Raw genomic sequence first — 23,305 nt, forward strand, 5'->3', positions numbered from 1 at the left:
AGAAGCAAACGATGTAACCTGCAAAGTGCCTAAATCAGCTATTGATTGGCAGGTGTATGACACCTACACTGGAAAAAGGGGCTCCCTTATCTCATACTGTGCCACTGTGTTTTATGTGCAGGGATGAGATCCCTAAAAGTGCCCCCCTCCTCGTCAAACACTACACAGGTGGGTACTTGGGGGCAGGTGATCATCATTACCATAGTGGCCATTTGGAAATTAGGAGGGGGATATGAACATATTCAAAAGAGGGGTATTCCCTCTATCATATGAGGGGGTCTCATCCTCCCCTTATTAAATCAGAAGGGGGGATTCGGTAGTGCTTTGTGGGGGTTAAACAGAGTTGCAGTATCAATGGTGCAAAAGTTACACATTGTAACAAATTAGATCATGCACTTTCTGCACTGGGCCCATGATAATATAAACATAGAAAGTACAAAACCTACTCAAAGTTACAAACCTACGGCCTCAAGTTTGGAATAAATGCCTTTTTTATATAAAACTAATATACAACCCTCTATCTTTAGTTAAAGGGACATGGAACCCAACTTTTTTCTTCCATGATTCAGATAGAGCAGACAATTAAAAAACAACTTTCTAATTTACTTCTATTATCAATTTCTCTTTGTTCTTTTGGTATCTTTCATTGAAAAGCAGGGACGTAAGGCTCAGGAGAGTGCACGTGTCTGCAGCCCTATATGACAGCAGTTTTGCAAGAATGTTATCCATTTGCAAGAGCACTAGATGGCAGCACTATGTCCTGCTATGTAGTGCTCCAGATGTCTACCTAGGTATCTCTAAGAATATCATGTGAATGAAGCAAATTTGAAAACAGAAGTAAATAGCAAACAAACATTGTATGCTGTGCCTGAATAACAAGAAAAAAACAAATGTACACAGCCAGGGAAATGCAGCTAAAATATTACTGTTGCTATTTTCTGATTATTCTATATTTATCTAGATGTTAAATCATTTTCTGAAAAAAAGCTAAAATGCCAAAGCCAGGAAGCAGAGGAGTCAGCTACAAATACATTGTCAGCCTTTGCCTTAGGCTTGCTTTGTCCGTAAGGTACTGGTTATGTGACCTTCATGACAATATGGATTAATTGGAAACTGGATTGACCACCACTAACCTTCAGAAAGGGTGAGAATTCTAGCAAACACACCCGTGGCGTGCTACACAACAATATCAACTAATCATAAGGCTGATAGCTCCACCAACAAGTGAGTCCATGTCAGCAGAGTCAATTTGCACAAAAAATGTCAGTAAGAGCATCAAAATAAGCAAGACTTAAAAACACAGCAACATTGGACCTTTAGGGAATCTGAGAACGGTTAGCAAGTTACAGTATAAAGCAGACAGAATAGGGACTGTCCGGCAGTCCTGTTTGGCAGCCAGCGGGTTAATTCCCTTGACCTCTGAAAAGTTCCCTTGAACTAGGAGTGCACAAGCTAAAAATTTGGCACACGGACCGCGCTACAGATTTAATTTTGCTTTTCCCAAGTTCTCAAAAAAAAAATTATAGGATCCCCAAACAAATGCAAACACTAAAAACATTTAGAAAATAAACCAGCTGAAATTCTCTAAAATCAAAAACAACAGCAAAAGATCATTTTGAGTACAGAAGGAAGCTTCTGTGCACATGTAAAATTCTAAATATTCAGCTGCCAAAAAGTGGCAACATTAAGAACAGCAGTTACCTAGTTCACAATATTAGTTTATATATGATTAATTCATCTCTACAAATCCATCAAAGGAAGAAAAAACGCACTCTTATTTAAATTAGGTTGCATATACATTACCATTAGATTGCATATACATAAAACAGGCAAACAAAAGTCTTACACTCATTGTATGATGTCTGGCAATTCCCAGTGAATCGGGTATGTTTCAATGTAACGGAAGGAAAGTGATATACAATACCAGAGACTGGGAGCGGAGCTAAATATTGTAGCGTCTGCAGATCGCATCATGTTAACATGATGTGGTTTATCCAGAACATTAATCTCAATCCACTTAATCCATTCAGTTGAAAGCACTGCACTCATCCTACTAATTCATTTATGAGTGGGGTTTCTGAATATAAGTCAGCTCCTAATGAAGTCTGCACAGGGAACATGCAGCTTAACAAAAACTCTAAGTAAACTGATGGCCTTGATATTACCGGAAACAACAAAGTAAACATTTGGAAAGAGATACAACATAAATAAATTAGATTAGCTTAAGCTGACTGCAGAAAATTTATCTTAAAAAGGGATAGTCAAGTCAAAATAAAAAAAAAAAAAAAAAAAAAAAAAAAAAAAAACACACACACACCTTTCATGATTCAGATAGGGCATGCAATTATAAACAACTTTCCAATTAACTTTTATCATCCAATTTTTTTGTTCTTTTGGTATTCATTATTGAAAGTTAAACCTAGGCAGGCTTATATGCCAATTTATAAGCCCTTGAAAGCCACCTCTTATCTCAGTCCATTTTTAGGGTTTTTACAGCTAGAGGACGTTAGCTCATGCCCCAAGGCAGAACATAGAGTGATCTGAGATGTCATCGCAGAAAATGCAGCATGTCTGCAGAAAGAACAGGAACTGTTAGCACTAACTTTTCAGTGCTGCTCCACATTAGGCTGTTCTTTTTAAACAGAGCTGTTCTCTGACTGCAGTGTATAAGTTTTCCTTAACAGTGCATCCAGAGCAAAGTGCTGTTTGAAGACAACAATCAAATATGCAGTAGTGCTGCAAAGCAGCAGTGCATTGATTGTAGTCTGGCTCTGAGATTTTTGCAGGCTCGTTCCCTAGCTTTTTACAGTCTAAAAAGCTGTTTTTCTCTGAATGTAAGATGTTCGTATGAGCAATGCACCTTTTTACTACTACATTTCTATGTTAGACTAAGAGAAAAGGAAACAAATTAATTCAAGAGACATTTTACAATAACTTTTTTTTGTTTGCAGCTAATTTGCAATGCAATTTTCAACTACTGCACTATATTATACAACTTTAAATATTGCTTTATTCTCCAGTTAACCAACACATTGCAATTGATCTGGTGCTTTAGTGTAACTGACACATTTACAATTTTATTTTATTTATAAATGACCTCCAGAAAATATTCACTAAAAAAATCTCATTGCAGAAAGTGAAAAAAAGTTCTGTCTCTGGGAGCTCATGTGTACCATATAGATAACATTATGCTCATGGAGTTACTTATGAGAGGGCACGGATTGGCTAAAATGTAAGTCTGGCAAAATAAACAAGGGGGCAGTCGGTAGAGGTTTAGACACAAGGTAATCAAAATGGTAAAAAAGTATATTAAAAAGGGACAGTCTAATAAAAAATAAACAAACGATTCAGACAGGGCATGTAATTTTAAATAACTTTCCAATTTACTATTAGCTTTGTTCTCTTGTTATTCTTAGTTGAAAGCTAAACCTAGGTAGGCTCATATGCTAATTTCTTAGCACTTGAAGGCCACCTCTTATCTGAATGCCTTTTGACTTTACAACTAGAGGGCATTAGTTCCATGTGTGCCATATAGATAACATTGTGCTCACGTCCATGGAGTTAACTAGGAGTCAGCATGGACTGACTAAAAAGCAAGTCTGTCAAAAGAACAGAAATAAGGGGGCAGTCTGCACAGGCTTAAAGAGACAGTCAAGTTCAAAAAAACTTTCATGATTTAAATAAGGCATGTAATTTTAAACAACTTTCCAATTTACTTCTATCACCAATTTTGCTTTGTTCTCTTGGTATTCTTAGCATATGAACCTCCTAGGTTTAGCTTTCAACCAATATATCACCACCATCGTCTTGTAGACCGCTTGCAGGTTCCGCAGCGCTATGAACATAGGTGGTATATAAAAACAATTACAGGGATCAAATGGGTAGAGGGTCCTGCCGAGAGTTGCACTGTTGTAGTCGGCTCTTATTAAGGCGATATATAGGTAAGCAGGGAGACAGCCTTATATATTGCACTCATAGGGCGTCCTGTGTATAAAATTTAACTCAGGACTAAAACCTTATATGAAGGAACATAGTGCAGGCCCTTAAAGATTATATAAAGATTAAGAAACCCCTATGACGTAGTGTCACGTGGGGGGTGAAACGCGCATCGGCAGTGACGTGCACGGAGTGAGATACTTTGTTGTGGATCATCCAGACGACGACATATGTTCCGTGTGTGCGGTAATCAAGGAGAATTATAGGCACAACGCCTGCCCTTGATAGCCGTGTTTGGCGGCTAAACGAACTGCTGAAATCCTAATCGGCACTATGGAGGAGATAAAGCTGATACGATTGTATTGGGGATATAAAGAACTTTGCCTTTCTTTCACTTACGGACACTGATTTGCAAGTATAAGGTGAAAACCGTAAAGTATTTGGAATCATAACCGTAGCGTGTGAACTGCTATTGGGACACTCTCTACACCTAAGTCCTTTAACCCTTTGGTATGGAGAGCTATAGCTGTTAGTTCACCATTGGTAATATATGAACTGTTCCTTGTTTTACTCCTCCACTTCATGCTGCCATGTTCGATAACAATGTTTTGCATACTCTAAACTGTGGTTATTTATAGCTACGTTATTAACAAGACTCGCTTTGGGGGAGTGTACATAGATCCTGTTATGCGATTTATCTTTCATGACACCATACTATATATGTGATAGTAGTGCCCTCTGAATTATGTGTTGTATACAACCCCCTAGTCTTTGTTATCAAGAACACTAGGTTCTTCTTTGTACTAGAAATTAAAAAGGTACTTGTTCCTATTGATACAGTTACACTACATGTATTATTTAGGACATATTAGGCATATCTAACAGACATGGATCCTCATGGATCACTATGATAGCCAAATAATGCATGTAAGGCAGCTATCCTCTAGTGGAGGTGTTGTTCTGTTGATACTTTGTAAATATGTCATCCTCATGTTGGTCTCTAGGTCCACAACAGTTTATTGCTCTTGAGTACATTTATGGTTCATTGTCTGTTTATGGGAAACTTTAAAGTACCCTGCCTGTTATGTGGAAGTGCAATTTTGAAAACACTGTGAAATCTTAAAAAAAAAAAAAAACAAAGTTTTTCTTGAAGTAAAATAAGTTTGTGCTGAAATCCCTGTCTTGTATGTAGTTAATTTATTTTAGTTTCTACGTCGTCTTCCTTTTTTCTTAATCTTCTTAAGGTGAACTACAAACAGCTGGGCTCCTAGGCTTACATGCTATAGGGTTTAAGAGGATAGCAGTGGAGATAGGAAGGTTAGTGTAAGTTGTATGCATCCCTGAACAGTAGAGAGAGGGAGAACTTGAAGCTTTTAAAACTAGGGGAGAGTCTTGAGGAGCGAGGCAGAGAGTTCCATAAGATGGAAGCCAGTCTGGAGAGATCTTGTAAACAGGAATGTGAGGAGGTAACAAGAGAGAGGAGATCATCATGAGCGGAGCGAAGGGGACGGGAGAGAGAGTGTATCTGGGGACAAGGTCTGAGATTTAGGGGGAGCAATGCAATTTAGGGCTTTGTGTGTCAGAGTGAGAATTTTGTGCTTAATCCTGAAGGATTTTATATAGATAACATTGAGCTCACACATCTGAAGTTACCTAGGAGTGAGCACTGATTGGCTAAAATGCATCTCAGTCAAAAGAACTGAAATAAGGGGCAGTTTGCAGAGGCTTAGGTACAAGGTAATTACAGAGGTAAAATGTGTAGTATAACTGTTATGCAAAACTGGGAAATGGGTAATAAAATGGATTATCTATCTTTTTAAACAATTAAAATCCTGGAGAACACTGTCCCTTTAATATGACATTATATGCAATAACACTTAAGAAAAGTGGTTACAAAATTCTTCCTTATCTTTTTGTCATGTTTGTAAATTAATGGAATATTGACAGTTATATATTGGCTCCAAAGCACACTATCTCAGTCGCTTAAAGGGGCATGGAAGTTAAAAAAAAAAAAAAAAAAAAACACCACACACACACACATCTTTGAATTGACTTGAACTGGTGCCATTTGTTGGAAATTAGCTCAATGAGAGCACACTGAGGTAGTACTGTGCGTGCGTGTAACATTGTTACATGCATTATAGCAAGTACAGCTGCCATAGTGCTCAAGTCACGTGCATACTCCTAAACCTACCCCAGTATGCTCTCACGGGAAAGGAGCAAAGTTTCAAAAATAAAAAAGGATACAAAGGGAAAATTAGTAATTAAGATAAACAGAAATAAATTGGATTGTATTAGATTGCATGCCTATAACGTTCCCTTAACAGATTAAAGCAATACTACCATGAAAACTTGTTGATTACAACCTATACTCTTTATAGCGCTCAGTATAGAAAGCTCTGTATGTCATTTAGCTGGCTGAGTAATAAACACCTAGACATTCACATAAATGTGTCACATACACATTATCCAACTGAAGTGATTTTGCAATGCTGAAGAGCCTTTTGTTTTTTATTTGTCATTTATTTTTATCTCATTATTTACATATTGCAAAATAAATGGAACATTCCACTGCGACTTTATGGCACCTGAAGAACAGCCGGCAGTAACCTATTATATTATTTGTTAAATAGCCATCATTTTATATGTGGCCCTTAAAGGGACACAATTCCAAAATGTTTCTTTCAGGATTCAAATGGAACATACAATTTTACACAATTTCCCAATGTACTATTATCAAATTTGCTTCATTCTATTGGTATCCTTTGTTGCAGAAACAGCAATACACATGGGTGAGCCAATAAGATGAGACCTGTGCAGCCATTAATAAGCAGCTCCTTGAGCCTACCTAAGTATGCTTTTCAACCAAGGATACCAAGAGAATCAAACAAATCAGAATAGAAGTAAATTGGAAAGTTTAAAATTGCATGTTCTTGCTGAATCATGAAAGAAAATGTGGGTTTCACGTCCCTTTAAAGCTTCCAAAACAGTAATCTAAATTATGATACTTTACAGATAGTGATGTAAAAGGCAAATCCCCTCAGTTGCAGATGTGGCCCCTTAAAACTACTGTGTATGTTAAATGGTAGATCTATGTGCCACAGAGAAGCGCTACAGCGTATGTATAGCTATGAGGTTAGGTTCATCTTTCAGACAACAAGCAAAGAGCCGCAAGTGCTTTATTTAAAAAGTACCCAGCTGAACACAAATACAATGGATGGTATCAGCAAACCCCCCCAAAACAGGGATCCTAGGGTGATACAAAACCATCAGCCTCATCTGAAACAAAGGGTGGGGAGTATTTCCCCTAACCAAACTCCTTAGGTGTAAATGTTATGTACAAAAGCTCAACCAAAATTTAATTAACTGTTAATAAGGATAAAGTATTTAAAAAGCCAGTAACTAATAGAGTCGTCTTATTTTCAGTTTGTAGATTACTATATGGGAGTGACAGCAGAAAAAAAAAAAATGAAGAAAATACAAATCAACTCTATAACAATTCTCTAGAAATAGACAAACACACATTACTGTGCCAATATATGATGTGGCTGCAATAAACACTGAATGTTGTCATACTGATTGTAAATGCACAAACATTGTCACACAGCACAATATCATACTGTGTACTGACTCACTTTGTTACTGTGCGACTTAGCAGCTACATGCCCTAATGCGATTTATTTTACATACACATACATATTAGTGATCTGAGGACGGGGGTGACCCCGAAAACGTTTACCATTAAACTGATTTTGCAAACGGCTAGTGCCTTCTCTGGTATTTTGGATATATATATATAAATTAATTAACTTGTTGCCCTACAGCACACGTTTGACAAAGATAATTGCAGATCACTTTAAAACAACAATATCGAGGTAGATTCTCAAACAAAGTTATGGTAATGCACCTAAAGGGACATAAATTACTTACTGAAACTTTGATTTTTTTTTTGATTTTTTTTTTAAGCATAACTTAAAATTAGGAAAATGCACTCCAAATATGCTCGACAAATCTGTTAATTTAGGAGCCAGACAGTAGTGTTTGTATAGAGAGAAATGGAGAATGATCCAAAGAAAGTTTTGGAGCCAGAGGTAAAATTCTATGACCCAGTGGCGCCCTGTCTCCTGGGGGGTTTTGAGCCCTGCTCTACTGTACATCAGAGGTCAGCAAATCTGTTTAAAATGTAGGAGCCAGTAAGAATATTTAGTAGCCAGACCGTGGTGTGTGTGTATATATATATATATATATATATATATATATATATAAAATAACCCAAAGAGTGGCCCCTAGACTCCCAGGTTTGTCAAGCCTTATTCAACATTACACCATATTATTAGCGAACCCACAGCCAATGCAGAGCCAAGAGGGCAGATGCATAGAACAGCATTTTTGGAGGCAAGTGGCAGAAGTTGCTTCGGTGAATTCAAACATACAAAATACCAGCTTTACTAAATTCAAGTAAGTTACAAAAATGCAATTTCTTGTAGGTAATCTTATGTCCCCTTTAACCCAACGTATAAATGCTCTATAGGATGAGTACAATACAACACGTTAACCAGTATTTATAGAACAGTGTGTGCAAACAAACCTATCCAAACAAATATTTTTAAATGCTTAAAAGTCTTAAGTCTATCAAATAAAATACAGTCCAATATCCTTTAACATTGTACGATCTAAGACCACGTACAAATATAGCTTTAATTGTTAAATCTCATTGTTTTTAATAATAGTTTTGCAAGCATGGTACTTTATATGTTCGTTTAGTCTATGAATTTAGTCAAATCTGTCTTTGTATAATAAGCCCAATCAGGAAACCAAATATTTAAACTGGGTGATCACATTTCATTCTTACATGCAAGATACACATATTACTTGTAAAGGCTACTAACAAGGGTGATCAAAACGGATGAAAGGAGAACTGATTTTAAGAATGGACAGAGTTAGCTGACAGTTCACTAAATTCTAGAAAGAAAAAAAAAAAAAAAAAAAAAAAAAAAAAAAAACAGAAATTTCCCCCACTCACTAGCCTGTGGCTAGAATAAAAAACCTGCATGGGGTAACTAATTAGGACTAATTAATTTGTTACTGAGCAAATTAGTGACAGACACCTATGTCCTTGACCATAAACTGACAGCAGCACTTATTTTGTTCAAAATACCATGTATGAAGAAACAAACACTATAATAACCTTAGTCTACAAAGCACCCAAGTAATAGGAATATTCTGCTTTCTGTATCGGCTACACAGGGCATATTAAGAATTGTAGCTTTCACTACTGGAAGGACAATAAAACAATGACTTGGCCCAATCTAGATATTATATGCAACTGACCTAAACTGGGTGCAAGTACCCCCCTCCCCATGCCACTTGACAGCTGTCTACAGATAAGCACAAACTAAAGACAAAATTAAACTTTCATGATTCAGACAGGGCATGCAATTTTACACAACTTTCCAATTTACTTCTAACATCACATTTTTGTTCTCATTGTTCTCTTGGTATTCTTTGTTGAAAGCTAAACCTAGGTAAGCTCATATACTAAATTCTAAGCACTTGAAGGCCACCTCTTATTTCAGCATATTTTGCCTTTTTTTTTTACAGCTAGACAGCGCAAGGTCAGGTGGGCCAAATATAACATTGCGCTCAAATCCGTGCAGTTATTTATGAGTCAGCACTGGTTGGCTAAAATGCAAGTCTGTCAAAATAACTGAAATAAGGGTGCAGTCTGCAGAGGCTTAGATACAAGATAATCACAGAGGTAAACAAAAAGTATATTAATTTACTGTGTTGGTTATGCAAAACTGTGGAATGGGTAATTGGATTATCTATCTTTTTAAAAAATAACAATTGGAGTAGAATGTCACTATGTGAAGTTTGTATAACCAAAAGCATAAAGTGTGTAATTAAGCTAATACAGGAAAAGTCAAACAAAGCATAACTTTTAGGATAAGCCACATAATAAATATCGCCTTTTCTTTTCATCTATACAGTACAAGAAAGACTCTTGCAAAACCTGGTGCACACACTGCTATGGTGCTGTACATCTATAACTGATCCTATAGCTTTAAGGTAGTACTTTCCCAAAGGGCACTTTACCCTGAATAAACATGTGGCTGTACTCTGATAACCAATGGGTTAATGGAGAAATGCTCTGTTTGAAACACAGAAACCCCTTTGCCCTGAAAAGCTGTTTACCTATAAAAGCAGCGAGTCCAGCAGAAGTATTGTTAAAGGACAGTCTACACCAGAATTTTTGTTTTAAAAGATAGATCCTTTTATTACCCATTCCCCAGTTTTGCATAACCAACAGTTATATTAATATACTTTTTACCTCTGTGATTATCTTGTATCTAAGCCTCTGCAAAAACTGCCCCTTTATTTCAGTTCTTTTGACAGACTTGCAGTTTAGCCAATCAGTGCCTGCTCCCAGATAACCTCACGTGCACAGTGTTATCTATATGAAACACTCAAACTTACACCCTCTAGTGGTGAAAAACTGTTAAAAAGCATCCTGAAAAGAGATGGCCTTCAAGGTCTGAGAAATTAGCATATGAACCTCCTAGGATAAGCTGTCAACTAAGAATACCAAGAGAACAAAGCAAAAGTGGTGATAAAAGTAAATTGGAAAATTGTTTAAAATTACATGTTCTATCTGAATCATGAAAGTTTATTTTGGTCTAGACTGTCCCTTTAACCTTTTTTTAATCCATTGACTACCTCTCAAGTAGCCAAGAGGTTAAAGGGACAGTCCATCCAAAATTGGAATCTACATGGATCCATTGAAATTTTTTTAAAAAAAAATTTGTAATACACGTTAGCAAAAATGCTTCTAATAAAATTTATAGCAGTGTCCAAAGTGTATTCAAGTATGCACCTAAAATTGTAAACACTTGCAGAGAGCCTAACGTGCTTGTACCATCTGGTAATGAGTTTAATTGCTGACATGATACAAGTCCCACTGGCACTCTAAGTAGCTGCAGTATTTAAAACGCTGGAGCACTGAGAATATCTAGCTATGCTTCATGTGCAGAGAAAAATGTTAACACACAAAAAAAAAAAAAAAAAAAAAAAAAAAAAGTGATAACTTTCTAGAAGCATTTTTGCCAGCACAAAAGTCTTAGGTCACCATTAGTTTGTTGTTTTAGCAAACTTTTAATGACCATTTATTTATTTTTTTGGTCTCTTTATTAAGATACAGCAATAAAATACAAAGTACACACAAAAAAATAATTCAGAACAAAATGGCTTCTTAAAGCAAGTAAGTATTTAGTGTGACTTGCCTTGGTACTAAGCACATGTTGAACTCTTTAGGGGGAGACTATCCTGAAGTAATCAAGTATATTATACCAGGCTTCATTCAGCACTTAGTAGAAAAAAAAATAAAAAATATCGCCTGGTCCCGTGATCTCTTGGCGGTGGAGCCTTACCAGCTGCTTTGCTTGCTCCCGTGGGGATTCCCTTTTCCACTTCATGGATGATTCACCACAGTCTGCATCAGACCAAATGTCCAACCTGATAACGATAGGTTAAGAGGTGTGAAAGTAACCAATAGCAGGTCAGCCGCTTACCCATTTAAGAGAAAGGACTGATCACTGGCAGTCCATAGTAGAAAAATGAAAGAATGATTGATCCATCATTAAAACATAACTTTTATTAGAGAAATCAAACATCCATATGGAGGACCATAAAAAGAAGGTGCTGTGTATCAGGATGGCTTACGCGTTTCAGCTTAAACAGTAATCAAGGCTATGATTACAGCTTATGCCGAAACCCATAAGCCATCCTGATACACAGCACACCTTTTAATGGTCCTCCACATGGATGTTTTATTAATTTTTCCCAATAAAAAAAAAAAAAAAAAAAAGTTATACGTTTTAAGGATGGATCGATTTTTTTCTTTCAGCACTTCCCAGAGTTATTTTTTTAGATTTTGGTTGTCTTATTTCTTTCTCTGTCCGGGTAATCCCATACTACCTCTATAATATTCAGGTCTGGACTCTGGAGCCCAGTCCATGACCGTCAATGTTTTATCAGCTGTTTTTCTCTGCAATAGGATTTCACTGCATTAGTAGTGTCCTTGGAATAGTTATTCTGAAAAATAAAACCATTCCCAATCAGGTGCTTTCCAGAAGGAATGGCATGATGAATTAAAACCTGTCTGTACTTTTCAGCATTCATGATCCCATCAATTCGGACAATAACCGCCAACACCACTGGCAGAAATGCAGCCCCAAACCACTCATTCTTCCATCTCTCCAAATCTTCCCACATACGATTGGACCAAAATATTTTAAACATGGATTAGACACTCTATAATACTCTTTTTCCACTGATCTTCGTTCCAATCTTTGTGAGCTTTAGCATATTTTAGCCTTTTCACCCTGTTCCCCTTCCAAAAAAGTGGTTTCTTGGATGCTACCCTTCCACAAAGACTATTCCTGATCAAGCTTCTTTGGACTGTAGAAGGGTCAACTTGGCATCCCGATAAAGCTGCCATATGCTGAGCTAGGTCTTTGCTGGACTTTTTCCGGTCTCTCAAAGAAGAAACTTCTCATCAGATTTTGAAAGTTTTCTCGACTTTTCCTGATTCTTCAGATTTCTTTGTAACAGCTTGAACAACATCTTAAGTATCTAGTTTGTTTGCCGATTTCCCTTTGAGAGTGGTCTTGCTGATGCAAAAGAATGATTTTTTTTTGTCTGTCAAATTCTGTGATCATGGGCATTTTGAAAGGAATGATATGATTGAAAGTTGGTCTTATTAGCAAGCTTACAATGAATTAAATTCATACCACATGTGTATGTAATGCTCAAGCACGTCTTGCACAAACCTGGTGTAAGACCTTTTCAAAGCAGTCACTTTGACATGAAATAGTAGGCCAAATACAGGTGTTCGCAATGACATTAATTAAGGTTCCATCCAGGTTTACAAGAATCAGGTTCCTGTTATTGCTGAAGTGTAAAGGGACGTCACACTAAATATGTGCCACTTTAGCCTATAGAAGCTGCCATTTCTGATTTTTTTTTTCACCTGTTTTTAATACTGCATACAAATATCCTGTATTTTCTGGTTGTGTTCTAATAAAGAGACTGAGAAATTATATATGGTCATTATACCATTGCTAAAACAACAATTCTTATGGTGGCCTAAGACCTTTGCACAGTACTGTATATTGCAAATGTTTCTATTCAAAGCTGTAATTAATCTGTGTGCATTTAAATTTTGACCAGAAAGCCCCTTTAAAGCAGTGTGGTTCTTCCAAAGTGCTACCCACAGGAAGCTCCTGACCCTATATAGGCGACTCCCTATAACCAGCTATAAAAGTAATTAAACTGTAATCATTAACCCTTTAACTGCTTACATATTAACTGCCTTTCTGGGAGCCAACAGGTTAACGTATAGAAGTTCAGCAAAGTGTGACCCACAGGATGCTCCTAACCCTATAAAAAGACTATAAAAGGTGACTCCCTGTGAGCTATAAAAATAATAATGAGTACACCATAATAATTAACACAGTGTATGTGGAAACCATGAGGTTAAACCAAGCTAAGCTTGCATGTGTGACCCACAGGATGCTCCTAACCTTATGAGCTATTAAAGTACTGATCCCACCATAATGATAAACCCTTTAACAGTCAAAGTTGAAGTCAAGAGGTTAAACCAAGCAAAGCTCCTGGCCCCATAAAGATCCTATATAAGACTCCCTTTAATGAGCTATAAAAAGTCAACCATAATTATTAAAAGGATAGCAGGGATTTCAACTTATTTGTATTCTGTTAACATCTTAAAGGGACAGTCTACACCAGATTTTTGTTATTGTTTAAAAAGATAGATAATTCCCCAGTTTTGAATAACCAACAGTTACTGTATATTAACATATGTTTTACCTCTGATTAACTTACATCTAAGCCTCTGCAGACTGCCCCCTTATTTCAGTGTTTTTAAAGACATGCAGATTAGACACTCAGTGCCGTCCCCTAAATAACTCCACGGCAGCAAGCACAATGTTATCTATATGCCACCCATGTATTAGTACTGTCTAACTGTGAAAAACTTTCAAAATGCTCTGAGCCAATTTTTTACGGTTTAGAAATCAGTTTGAGCCTAAAGGCTGCGACACACTGCAAGCGATGCGACGCAAGGCGAAGCATCTGCTTCGCTTCTGAAGTTCATATATTTTATCTCTGAGCACTCAGCTACACGACCCGACACAGCAGAGTGCTCAGAGATGAAAAGGTCGAACACACTGAGCATGCACATCCGCATCTACACGCTGCGCGCCACTCCGCTTGCGGTGTCTCACATCCTTAACTAGGTTTACCTTTTCAAAAATACCACCAAGGGAACAAAGCAAATTTGATGACAAAAGTAAACTGGAAAATTGTTTAAAATTGCATGCCCTATCTGAATCATGAAACTTTCATTTTGACTTGACTGTCCCTTTAACTGCCTTTCTGGAAGCCAACAGGTTACATACAGTAGATCTGCAAAGTTTGACCTACAAGATGCTTCTAAACCTATAAAGGAGCATATATAAGTGACTCCCTGTGACTGTGAGCTATAAAAAAGTACCGAGTACACCATAATGAATTAATTTAACTGTTTAAAACCTGGACTGCCAATGTAGAAGCTAAAAGTTTAAACCAAGCGAAGCCAGGTTCTTGCATGTGACCCACAGGATGCTCTTGACCCCATAATGCTCCTCTATTGGTGACCCCTATATTTAACTATAAGGAGTACTGATTTCAGCACAACAATGGTTAACCCTTTGGCTGCTTATTCGTGAACTGCCTGTCTGGAAGAGGATGGAGAAGTTCTAGCAAGTTTGCCCACAGGATGCTGCTGTCTGATCACTAGCTGGAGGGACATTAGGCCGTCTCACCAGAAAAAGGTGTTGGTGCCATCATCAAAGACCTCAGACTCAGTGGTGACCTGGCTGCTCTCCCCCCTCAGAGGCTGCTTGTTGACAAGAGTCCGGCTAATCGCTAATTCTGCTGGTCCCTCCTCCTCCCATAGCTGCTCGTCCAGTGAAGACTTCCTAGCCGAGGCGCCCCGCCGGAGCTCATTGCGCAGCATGGCACAGTCAGTAACGCAGCATATGCAGCCGGCGTGGGGTAACCTTACCAACTGACTGAGAAAGAGGCGGGGCCGCCCGCTTGGGTACAGCACACCACGTGGTACCAGAACACGTGACAGTGACGTAGCACGTGGTCTGTGTATTGGCTGGAGCTGCCCAATTCAGCTGTTGCTAAGGGGCGGGGCTATAGGAAATCACGCAGTGCGAGCCTCACGCATGCGCTGTCCGCGGTGCTGAAGCTTCAAGCTGCACTCTTAACAGCAAAAAGCCATTTTCACCACAAAATTATGTCTGTCATTTATTTCAACTAATAAAATCATTAGCCAGTACTATAGCATTTCCAGTTAATGTCTCCCCAAGACTTGACTAAACAATTTAACAATGACATTACAGTTTTGTGTTATTAAGAATATTAAAAGGATAGCATGGGTTTCTACTTATTTGTATTCTGTAAAATAATTTACAGTATTTTATTTTTTTGCATTATTATTTCATGATTCAGAAAAATACAATTTAAACAACTTTCCAATTTACTTCTTTCATTTAAAATTCTTTAATCTCTTGGTATGTATCCTTTGTTGAAGAAGTGTTGTGCACTACTGGGAGCTAGCTGACTTGGGGCTCGCTTCCATTGAGTCATTAAAAATAGAGCCTTAAGCTACCGAAGTGAATGACAGCTAAAAGTAATTTATTTTCATTTTTTTCTGAGTGCTGAAACTACTAAACAGCTAATCCATTCCCTAGTAATATCCCGGCTTGACTACTGTAACAACCTACTAACTGGCCTTCCTCTCTCCCGCCTCTCCCCCCTTCAATCCATCCTAAATGCCTCTGCTAGGCTAATCCACCTCTCCTGACGCTCTGTATCTGCCGCACCCCTCTGTGAGTTCCTTCACTGGCTCCCTATTCACAGCGGAATTAAATTCAAAATTATCACTCTTACCTACAAAGCCCTTACCACCACAGCCCCCCCCCCATACCTGTCCTCACTCATCAACAAATATACTCCAGCCTGTCCCTTAAGATCAACAACGATCTACTCCTTGCATCTTCTACCATCACCTCCTCTCATGCTAGACTACAGGACTCTCTCGTGCGGCACCAATCCTCTGGAAAGCACTTCCTCGAGCTGTCAGACTTTCCCCCAACCTCTCCTCCTTTAAACACTTCCTAAATACCTTCTTGTTCAGGGAAGACTATAACCAAATCAGTAACTAATGAATTCCACTTGCCTAATAGTTGCCCTCCTCTAACTTCACACTAACATCATTCCCACCTTTGCAGTCCCCATCCCCTGTTTCTCACCCTCCTACCCATTTAGATTGTAAGTTCCCACGGGAACAGGGCTCCCTATTCCCCCTGAATTTGTTTGTTAAATTTTGTCTGGTGTCTCATATTGTACTGTCCTTTTATCTTTGTTACCTATGAACAACGCCACGGAATCTGTTGGCGCTTTATAAATAAAGAATATTAATAATAATAGCAGTGTTCCATTTAAATATTTTGTGAATTGCGTGCAGTCGCTATTTCTTTCATGTAATTGGCAAGAGTCCATGAGCTAGTGACGTATGGGATATACAATCCTACCAGGAGGGGCAAAGTTTTCCAAACCTCAAAATGCCTATAAATACACCCCTCACCACACCCACAATTCAGTTTTACAAACTTTGCCTCCTATGAAGGTGGTGAAGTAAGTTTGTGCTAAGATTTCTAGGTTGAAATGCGCTTCTCAGCATTTTGAAGCCCGATTCCTCTCAGAGTACAGCGAATGTCAGAGGGACGTGGAGCGTATCACCTATTGAATGCAATGATTTTCCTAACGGGGGTCTTTTTCATAGGTTCTCTGTTATCGGCCGTAGAGATTCATCTCCTACCTCCCTTTTCAGATCGATGATATACTCTCATATACCATTACCTCTACTGATAACTGTTACAGTACTGTTTTGGCTATCTGCTATATGTGGATGGGTGTCTTTGGGTAAGTATGTTTTTATTACTTAAGACACTGCAGCTATGGTTTTGGCACTTTATGCATTTATGTAAAGTTCTAAATATATGTATTGTACTTATATTTGCCATGAGTCAGGTTCATGTCTTTCCTTTTGCAGATTGTCAGTTTCATATTTGGGGAAAATTAATATTAAGAAATATTTGTTTCATACCTGGGGTTTAGTCTTTTTTTTTCAATTGACTACTTTGTTTCAAATTGCGGGCTGACTTAGGTTCGCGGGTGCGCCAAATGCTACACTTTATTGCATCATTCTTGGCACAAGAATTTTTTTGACGCGAAAGGCACGTCTTTTGACACAAGTTCGTCATTTCCGGTGTCGTAATTGACGCAGAGGTTTCACACAGGGTTGCATCGGTAGTGATGCGAGTGTGTCATTTCCGGACATGGTTGGCGCCAAAAAAAATTTAAGTTACGTTGTGCATCATACTTGGCGCCAAACTTTTTTCATTATTTATTTTCCCCATTGCTTTTTGCCTTTTGCCTTTTTCTATGTCAGAGGGCTATGCTATTTGCATTTTTTCCCATTCCTGAAACTGTCATATAAGGAAATTGATAATTTTGCTTTATATGTTGTTTTTTCTTTTACATTCTGCAAGATGTCTCAATCTGATCCTGCCTCAGAAGTATCTGTTGGAAATTTGCTGCCTGACATCGATTCTACCAAAGCTAAGTGCATTTGTTGTAAAATTGTGGCGATTATATCTCCTAATGTCATTTGTATTAGTTGCCATGATAAACTTTTACATCCAGATAGTGTGTCCATCAGTAATAGTACATTGCCGGTTGCAGTTCCTTCAACTTCTAATGTACATGATATACCTATGAATTTTAAAGAATTTGTTACTGATTCTATTCTGAAGGCTTTGTCTGCATTTTCGCCTTCTAATAAGCGTAAGAGGTCTTTTAAAACTTCTCATAAAGTTGATGAAATTTCAAATGACCGACAACATAATGAATTATCCACCTCTGATGAGGATCTATCTGATTCAGAAGATCCTTCCTCAGATATTGACACTGACAAATCTACTTATTTATTTAAAATAGAGTATATGCGTTCTTTGTTAAAAGAAGTGTTAATTACTTTGGATATTGAGGAAGCCAGTCCTCTTGATATTAAAACCAGTAAACGTTTAAATTCTGTTTTTAAACCTCCTGTGGTTACTCCAGAGGTTTTTCCTATTCCTGATGCTATTTCTGATATGATTTCTAAGGAATGGAATAAGCCGGGTACTCCTTTTAATCCTTCTGCAAGGTTTAAAAAAATTGTATCCTTTACCAGCAATTTCAATAGAGTTTTGGGAAAAGATCCCCAAAGTTGATGGGGCTATTTCTACTCTTGCTAAACGAACCACTATTCATATGGAAGATAGTACTTCCTTTAAAGACCCTTTAGATAGGAAGCTTTAATCTTATATAAGGAAAACCTATTTATATTCAGGTCATCTTCTTAGGCCTGCAATTTCTTTGGCTGATGTTGCAGCTGCTTCAACTTTTTGGTTGGAGAATTTAGCGCAACAAGAATTTGATTCTGACTTATATAGCATTGTTCGTTTACTACAACATGCTAATCATTTTATTTGTGATGCAATTTTTGATATTATCAAAATTGATGTTAGATCCATGTCTTTAGCTATTTTGGCTAGAAGAGCTTTGTGGCTTAAATCTTGGAATGCTGATATGACATCTAAGTCTAGATTACTATCTCTTTCTTTCGAAGGTAATAATTTATTTGGTTCTTAGTTGGATTCTATTATTTCAACTGTTACTGTGGGGAAGGGAGTTTTTTTGCCTCAGGATAAAAAACCTAAGGGTAAATCTAAGGCTTCTAATCGTTTTTGTTCCTATCGTCAAAATAAGGAACAAAAACCTAATCCTTCCCCCAAGGAAACTGTTTCCAATTGGAAGCCTTCCTCAAATTGGAATAAATCCAAGCCTTTTAAGAAACCAAAGTCTGCCCCTAAATCTGCATGAAAATCCTCATTCCAGCTCAGCTGGTAGGGGGCAGATTAAGGTTTTTCAAGGACGTTTGGGCAAATTCTGTCCAAAATCAATGGATTCAGAGTATTGTCTCTCAGCTCAGGGGTACCGAATAGGATTCAGAGTAAGACCTCCTGTGAGAAGATTTTTTCTCTCGCGCATCCCAGTAAATCCAGTACAAGCTCAGGCTTTCCTGAAGTGTGTTTCAGACTTGGAGGTTTCAGGGGTAATCATGCCGGTTCCTTTTCAGGAACAAGGTCTGGGGTTTTATTCAAATCTATTCATTGTCCCAAAGAAAGAAAATTTATTCAGACCAGTTCCGGATCTGAACATTTTGAATCGTTATGTAAGAGTACCAACTTTCAAGATGGTGACTATAAGGACTATTCTGCCTTTTGTTCAGCAAGGACATTATATGTCTACAATAGACTTGCAGGATGCTTACCTTCATATTTCGATTCATCAAGAACATTATCAGTTCCTGAGATTCTCTTTTCTAGACAAGCATTACCAATTTGTTGCTCTTCCATTTGGCCTAGCAACAGCTCCAAGAATCTTTTCAAAGGTCCTGGGTGCCCTACTCTCTGTAATCAGAGAACAGGGTATTGCGGTGTTTCCTTATTTGGACGATATCTTGGTACTAGCTCAGTCTTTACGTTCTGCAGAATCTCACACAAATCAACTAGTATTGTTTTTTCGAAAACATGTTTGGAGGATCAATTTACCAAAAAGTTTCTTGATTCCTCAGACAAGGGTAGCCTTTTTAGGTTTCCAGATAGATTCAGCGTCCATGACTCTGTCTCTAAAAGACAAGAGACGTTTGAAATTGGTTGCAGCATGTCAGCACCTTCAGTCTCAGTCATTCCCTTCAGTGGCTATGTGCATGGAAGTTTTAGGCCTCATGACTGCAGCATCGGACGCGATTCCTTTTGCTGGTTTTCACATGAGACCTCTTCAGCTTTGTATGCTGAATCAATGGTGCAGGGATTATACAAAGATATCACAATTAATATCCTTAAATCCCAATGTTAAACACTCTCTGAAGTGGTGGTTAAATCACCAGCGTTTAGTTCAAGGGGCCTCTTTTGTTCGGCCAACCTGGACTGTGATCACAACAGATGCGAGTCTTTCAGGTTGGGGAGCTGTCTGGGGATCTCTGGCAGCACAAGGGGTTTGGAAATCTCAAGAGGCGAGATTACCAATCAATATATTAGAACTCCGTGCAATTCTCAGAGCTCTTCAGTTTTGGCCTCTATTGATGAGAGAACCGTTCATTTGTTTTCAGACAGACAATATTACAACGGTGGCATATGTGAATCATCAGGGTGGGACTCACAGTCCCCAAGCTATGAAAGAAGTATCTCGGATACTTGTTTGGGTGGAATCCAGCTCCTGTCTAATTTCTGTGGTTCATATCCTAGGTGTAGACAATTGGGAGGCGGATTATCTCAGCCGTCAGACTTTACATCCGGGGGAGTGGTCTCTCCATCCGGATGTATTTTCTCAGATTATTCAGATGTGGGGTCTTCCAGAAATAGATCTGATGGCTTCTCATCTAAACAAGAAACTTCCCAGATACCTGTCCAGGTCCAGGGATTCTCAGGCGGAAGCAGTGGATGTGCTGACACTTCCTTGGTGTTATCAACCTGCTTATATCTTCCCGCCTCTAGTTCTTCTTCCAAGAGTGATCTCCAAAATCATCATGGAACAATCATTTGTGTTGCTGGTGGCTCCAGAATGGCCCCACAGGTTTTGGTATGCGGATCTTGTTTGGATGTCCAGTTGCCAACCTTGGCCACTTCCGTTAAGGCCGGACCTACTGTCTCAAGGTCCATTTTTCCATCAGGATCTCAAATCATTAAATTTAAAGGTATGGAAATTGAACGCTTAGTGCTAAGTCATAGATGTTTCTATGTTACAAGCTGGTAAATCTGTCTCTAGTAAGATTTATTATCGAGTTTGGAGGACTTACATTTCATGGTGTTCTCATAAATTCTTTTGGCATTCTTTTAGAATTCCTAGAATTTTACAGTTTCTTCAGGATGGTTTGGATAAAGGTTTGTCTGCAAGTACTTTGAAGGGACACATCTCTGCTCTTTCTGTTTTATTTCACAGAAAGATTGCTACTCTTCCTGATATTCACTGTTTTGTACAGGCTTTAGTTCATATTAAGCCTGTCATTAAATCAATTTCTCCTCCTTGGAGTCTTAATTTGGTTTTGAGGGCGTTACAGGCTCCTCCATTTGAGCCTATGCACTCTTTGGACATTAAACTACTTTCTTGGAAAGTGTTGTTCCTTTTGGCCATCTCTTCTGCTAGAAGAGTTTCTGAGCTTTCTGCTCTTTCTTGTGAATCTCCTTTTCTGATTTTTCATCAGAATAAGGCGGTTTTGCAGACTTCATTTAAGTTCTTACCTAAGGTTGTGAATTATAACATTAGTAGAGAAATTGTTGGCCCTTCCTTGTGTCCTAATCCTAAGAATTCTTTGGAAAAATCCTTACATTCTTTGGATGTAGTGAGAGCTTTGAAATATTATGTTGAAGCTACTAAAGATTTCAGAAAGACTTCTAGTCTATTTGTTATATTCTCTGGTTCTAGGAAAGGTCAGAAGGCTTCTGCTATTTTCTTGGCTTCTTGGTTAAAGTTTTTGATTCTTCAAGCTTATTTAGAGTGGTGTCCGGCCCCGCCTCAGAGAATTACAGCTCATTCTTAGGCTGACCATTTTGCCACTTTAAGAAGGAACACATATGAAAAATATATATGTGAGGGTTCTTATAAAAAACCATTTCTTTAAACAGCCCTGACATATGTATTTTTCATATGTGTCCCTTTTTAAAGCGGCAATATGGTCAGCCTACTCATTCTAATAGATCAGTCTCCACTTGGGCTTTTAAGAATGAAGCTTCAGTTGATCAGATTTGCAAAGCAGTGACTTGGTCCTCTTTTGCATACATTTACTAAATTCTACCGTTTTGATGTATTTGCTTCTTCAGAAGCAGTTTTTGGTAGAAAATTTCTTCAGGCAGCTTTTTCAGTTTGATTCTTCTGCTGATGTTTTAAGTTTTTCTTTTCTTCATGAGAATAACTTATATTTTGGGTTGTGGATTAATTTTTCAGCATATGGCTGTTGTTTATTTTTATCCCTCCCTCTCTAGTGACTCTTGCATGGAGTTCCACATCTTGGGAATTTGATATCCCATACATCACTAGCTCATGGACTCTTGCCAATTACATGAAAGAAAACATAATTTATGTAAGAACTTACCTGATAAATTAATTTCTTTCATATTGGCAAGAGTCCATGAGGCCCACCCTTTTTTATGGTGGTTATGATTTTTTTGTATAAAGCACAATTATTTCCAGATTCCTTTGTTGATGCTTTTTACTCCTTTCTTTATCACCCCACTACTTGGCTATTCCTTAAACTGAATTCCCCTCCTGGTAGGATTGTTTATCCCATACGTCACTAGCTCATGGACCCTTGCCAATATGAAAGAAATGAATTTATCATGTAAGTTCTTACATAAATTATGTTTTTTTGTGTAGGTTTAAGTTAACAGTGTGTTAACACTTCCATCCGATGTCAGATTTCTTGAAAATCAATTAGTTGCTATGGATACCCGATCTTACACTATGAAATTTACGTTTAACGTCTGCTCTCCTTACTTATGATCACCTCTAAAGAGAAAAAAACCCCAAAGATTATATATTAGATATTTATAGTACAATTTTTTTTAACTATAAGCAAATACTATTTTTAAAAATAAAAAAAGTAATATGTATTGCTGCCCTTAGCTTAGGTCTAGCTTGCATTCTGTAGATATGTGCTTGCAGCATATTTATCGGTTTGCAAGCTCACGCAAACCTAATTGCGGCTCAATGGAAGCAAGCCCTAAATTGGGTAAACCATTAGCATGAGGCATATACAGGGAGTGCAGAATTATTAGGCAAATTAGTATTTTGACCACATCATCCTCTTTATGCATGTTGCCTTATTCCAAGCTGTATAGGCTTGAAAGCCTACTACCAATTAAGCATATTAGGTGATGTGCATCTCTGTAATGAGAAGGGGTGTGGTCTAATGACATCAACACCCTATATCAGGTGTGCATAATTATTAGGCAACTTCCTTTCCTTTGGCAAAATGGGTCAAAAGAAGGACTTGACAGGCTCAGAAAAGTAAAAAATAGTGAGATATCTTGCAGAGGGATGCAGCACTCTTAAAATTGCAAAGCTTCTGAAGCGTGATCATCGAACAATCAAGCATTTCATTCAAAATAGTCAACAGGGTCGCAAGAAGAGTGTG

At 37.9% G+C, this 23,305-nt stretch overlaps 1 protein-coding gene across 2 annotated transcripts in view; it reads right to left on the reverse strand.

The window, feature by feature from the left end:
* Positions 1 to 15,090, reverse strand: part of PTDSS2 (phosphatidylserine synthase 2) — a gene marked incomplete in the record, with an annotated part of 329,198 nt that extends 314,108 nt beyond the window's left edge. Inside the window, 1 exon segment of one of the 2 annotated variants that reach the window (XM_053720438.1) lies at positions 14,817 to 15,085. In XM_053720438.1, the coding sequence (XP_053576413.1) occupies positions 14,817 to 15,010 (194 nt within the window). 2 annotated transcript variants of the gene reach the window in all.
* Between the last annotated feature and the right edge of the window lie 8,215 nt (positions 15,091 to 23,305).

Source organism: Bombina bombina, chromosome 7 (genome assembly GCF_027579735.1).
Source record: "Bombina bombina isolate aBomBom1 chromosome 7, aBomBom1.pri, whole genome shotgun sequence".
NCBI lineage: Eukaryota > Metazoa > Chordata > Amphibia > Anura > Bombinatoridae > Bombina > Bombina bombina.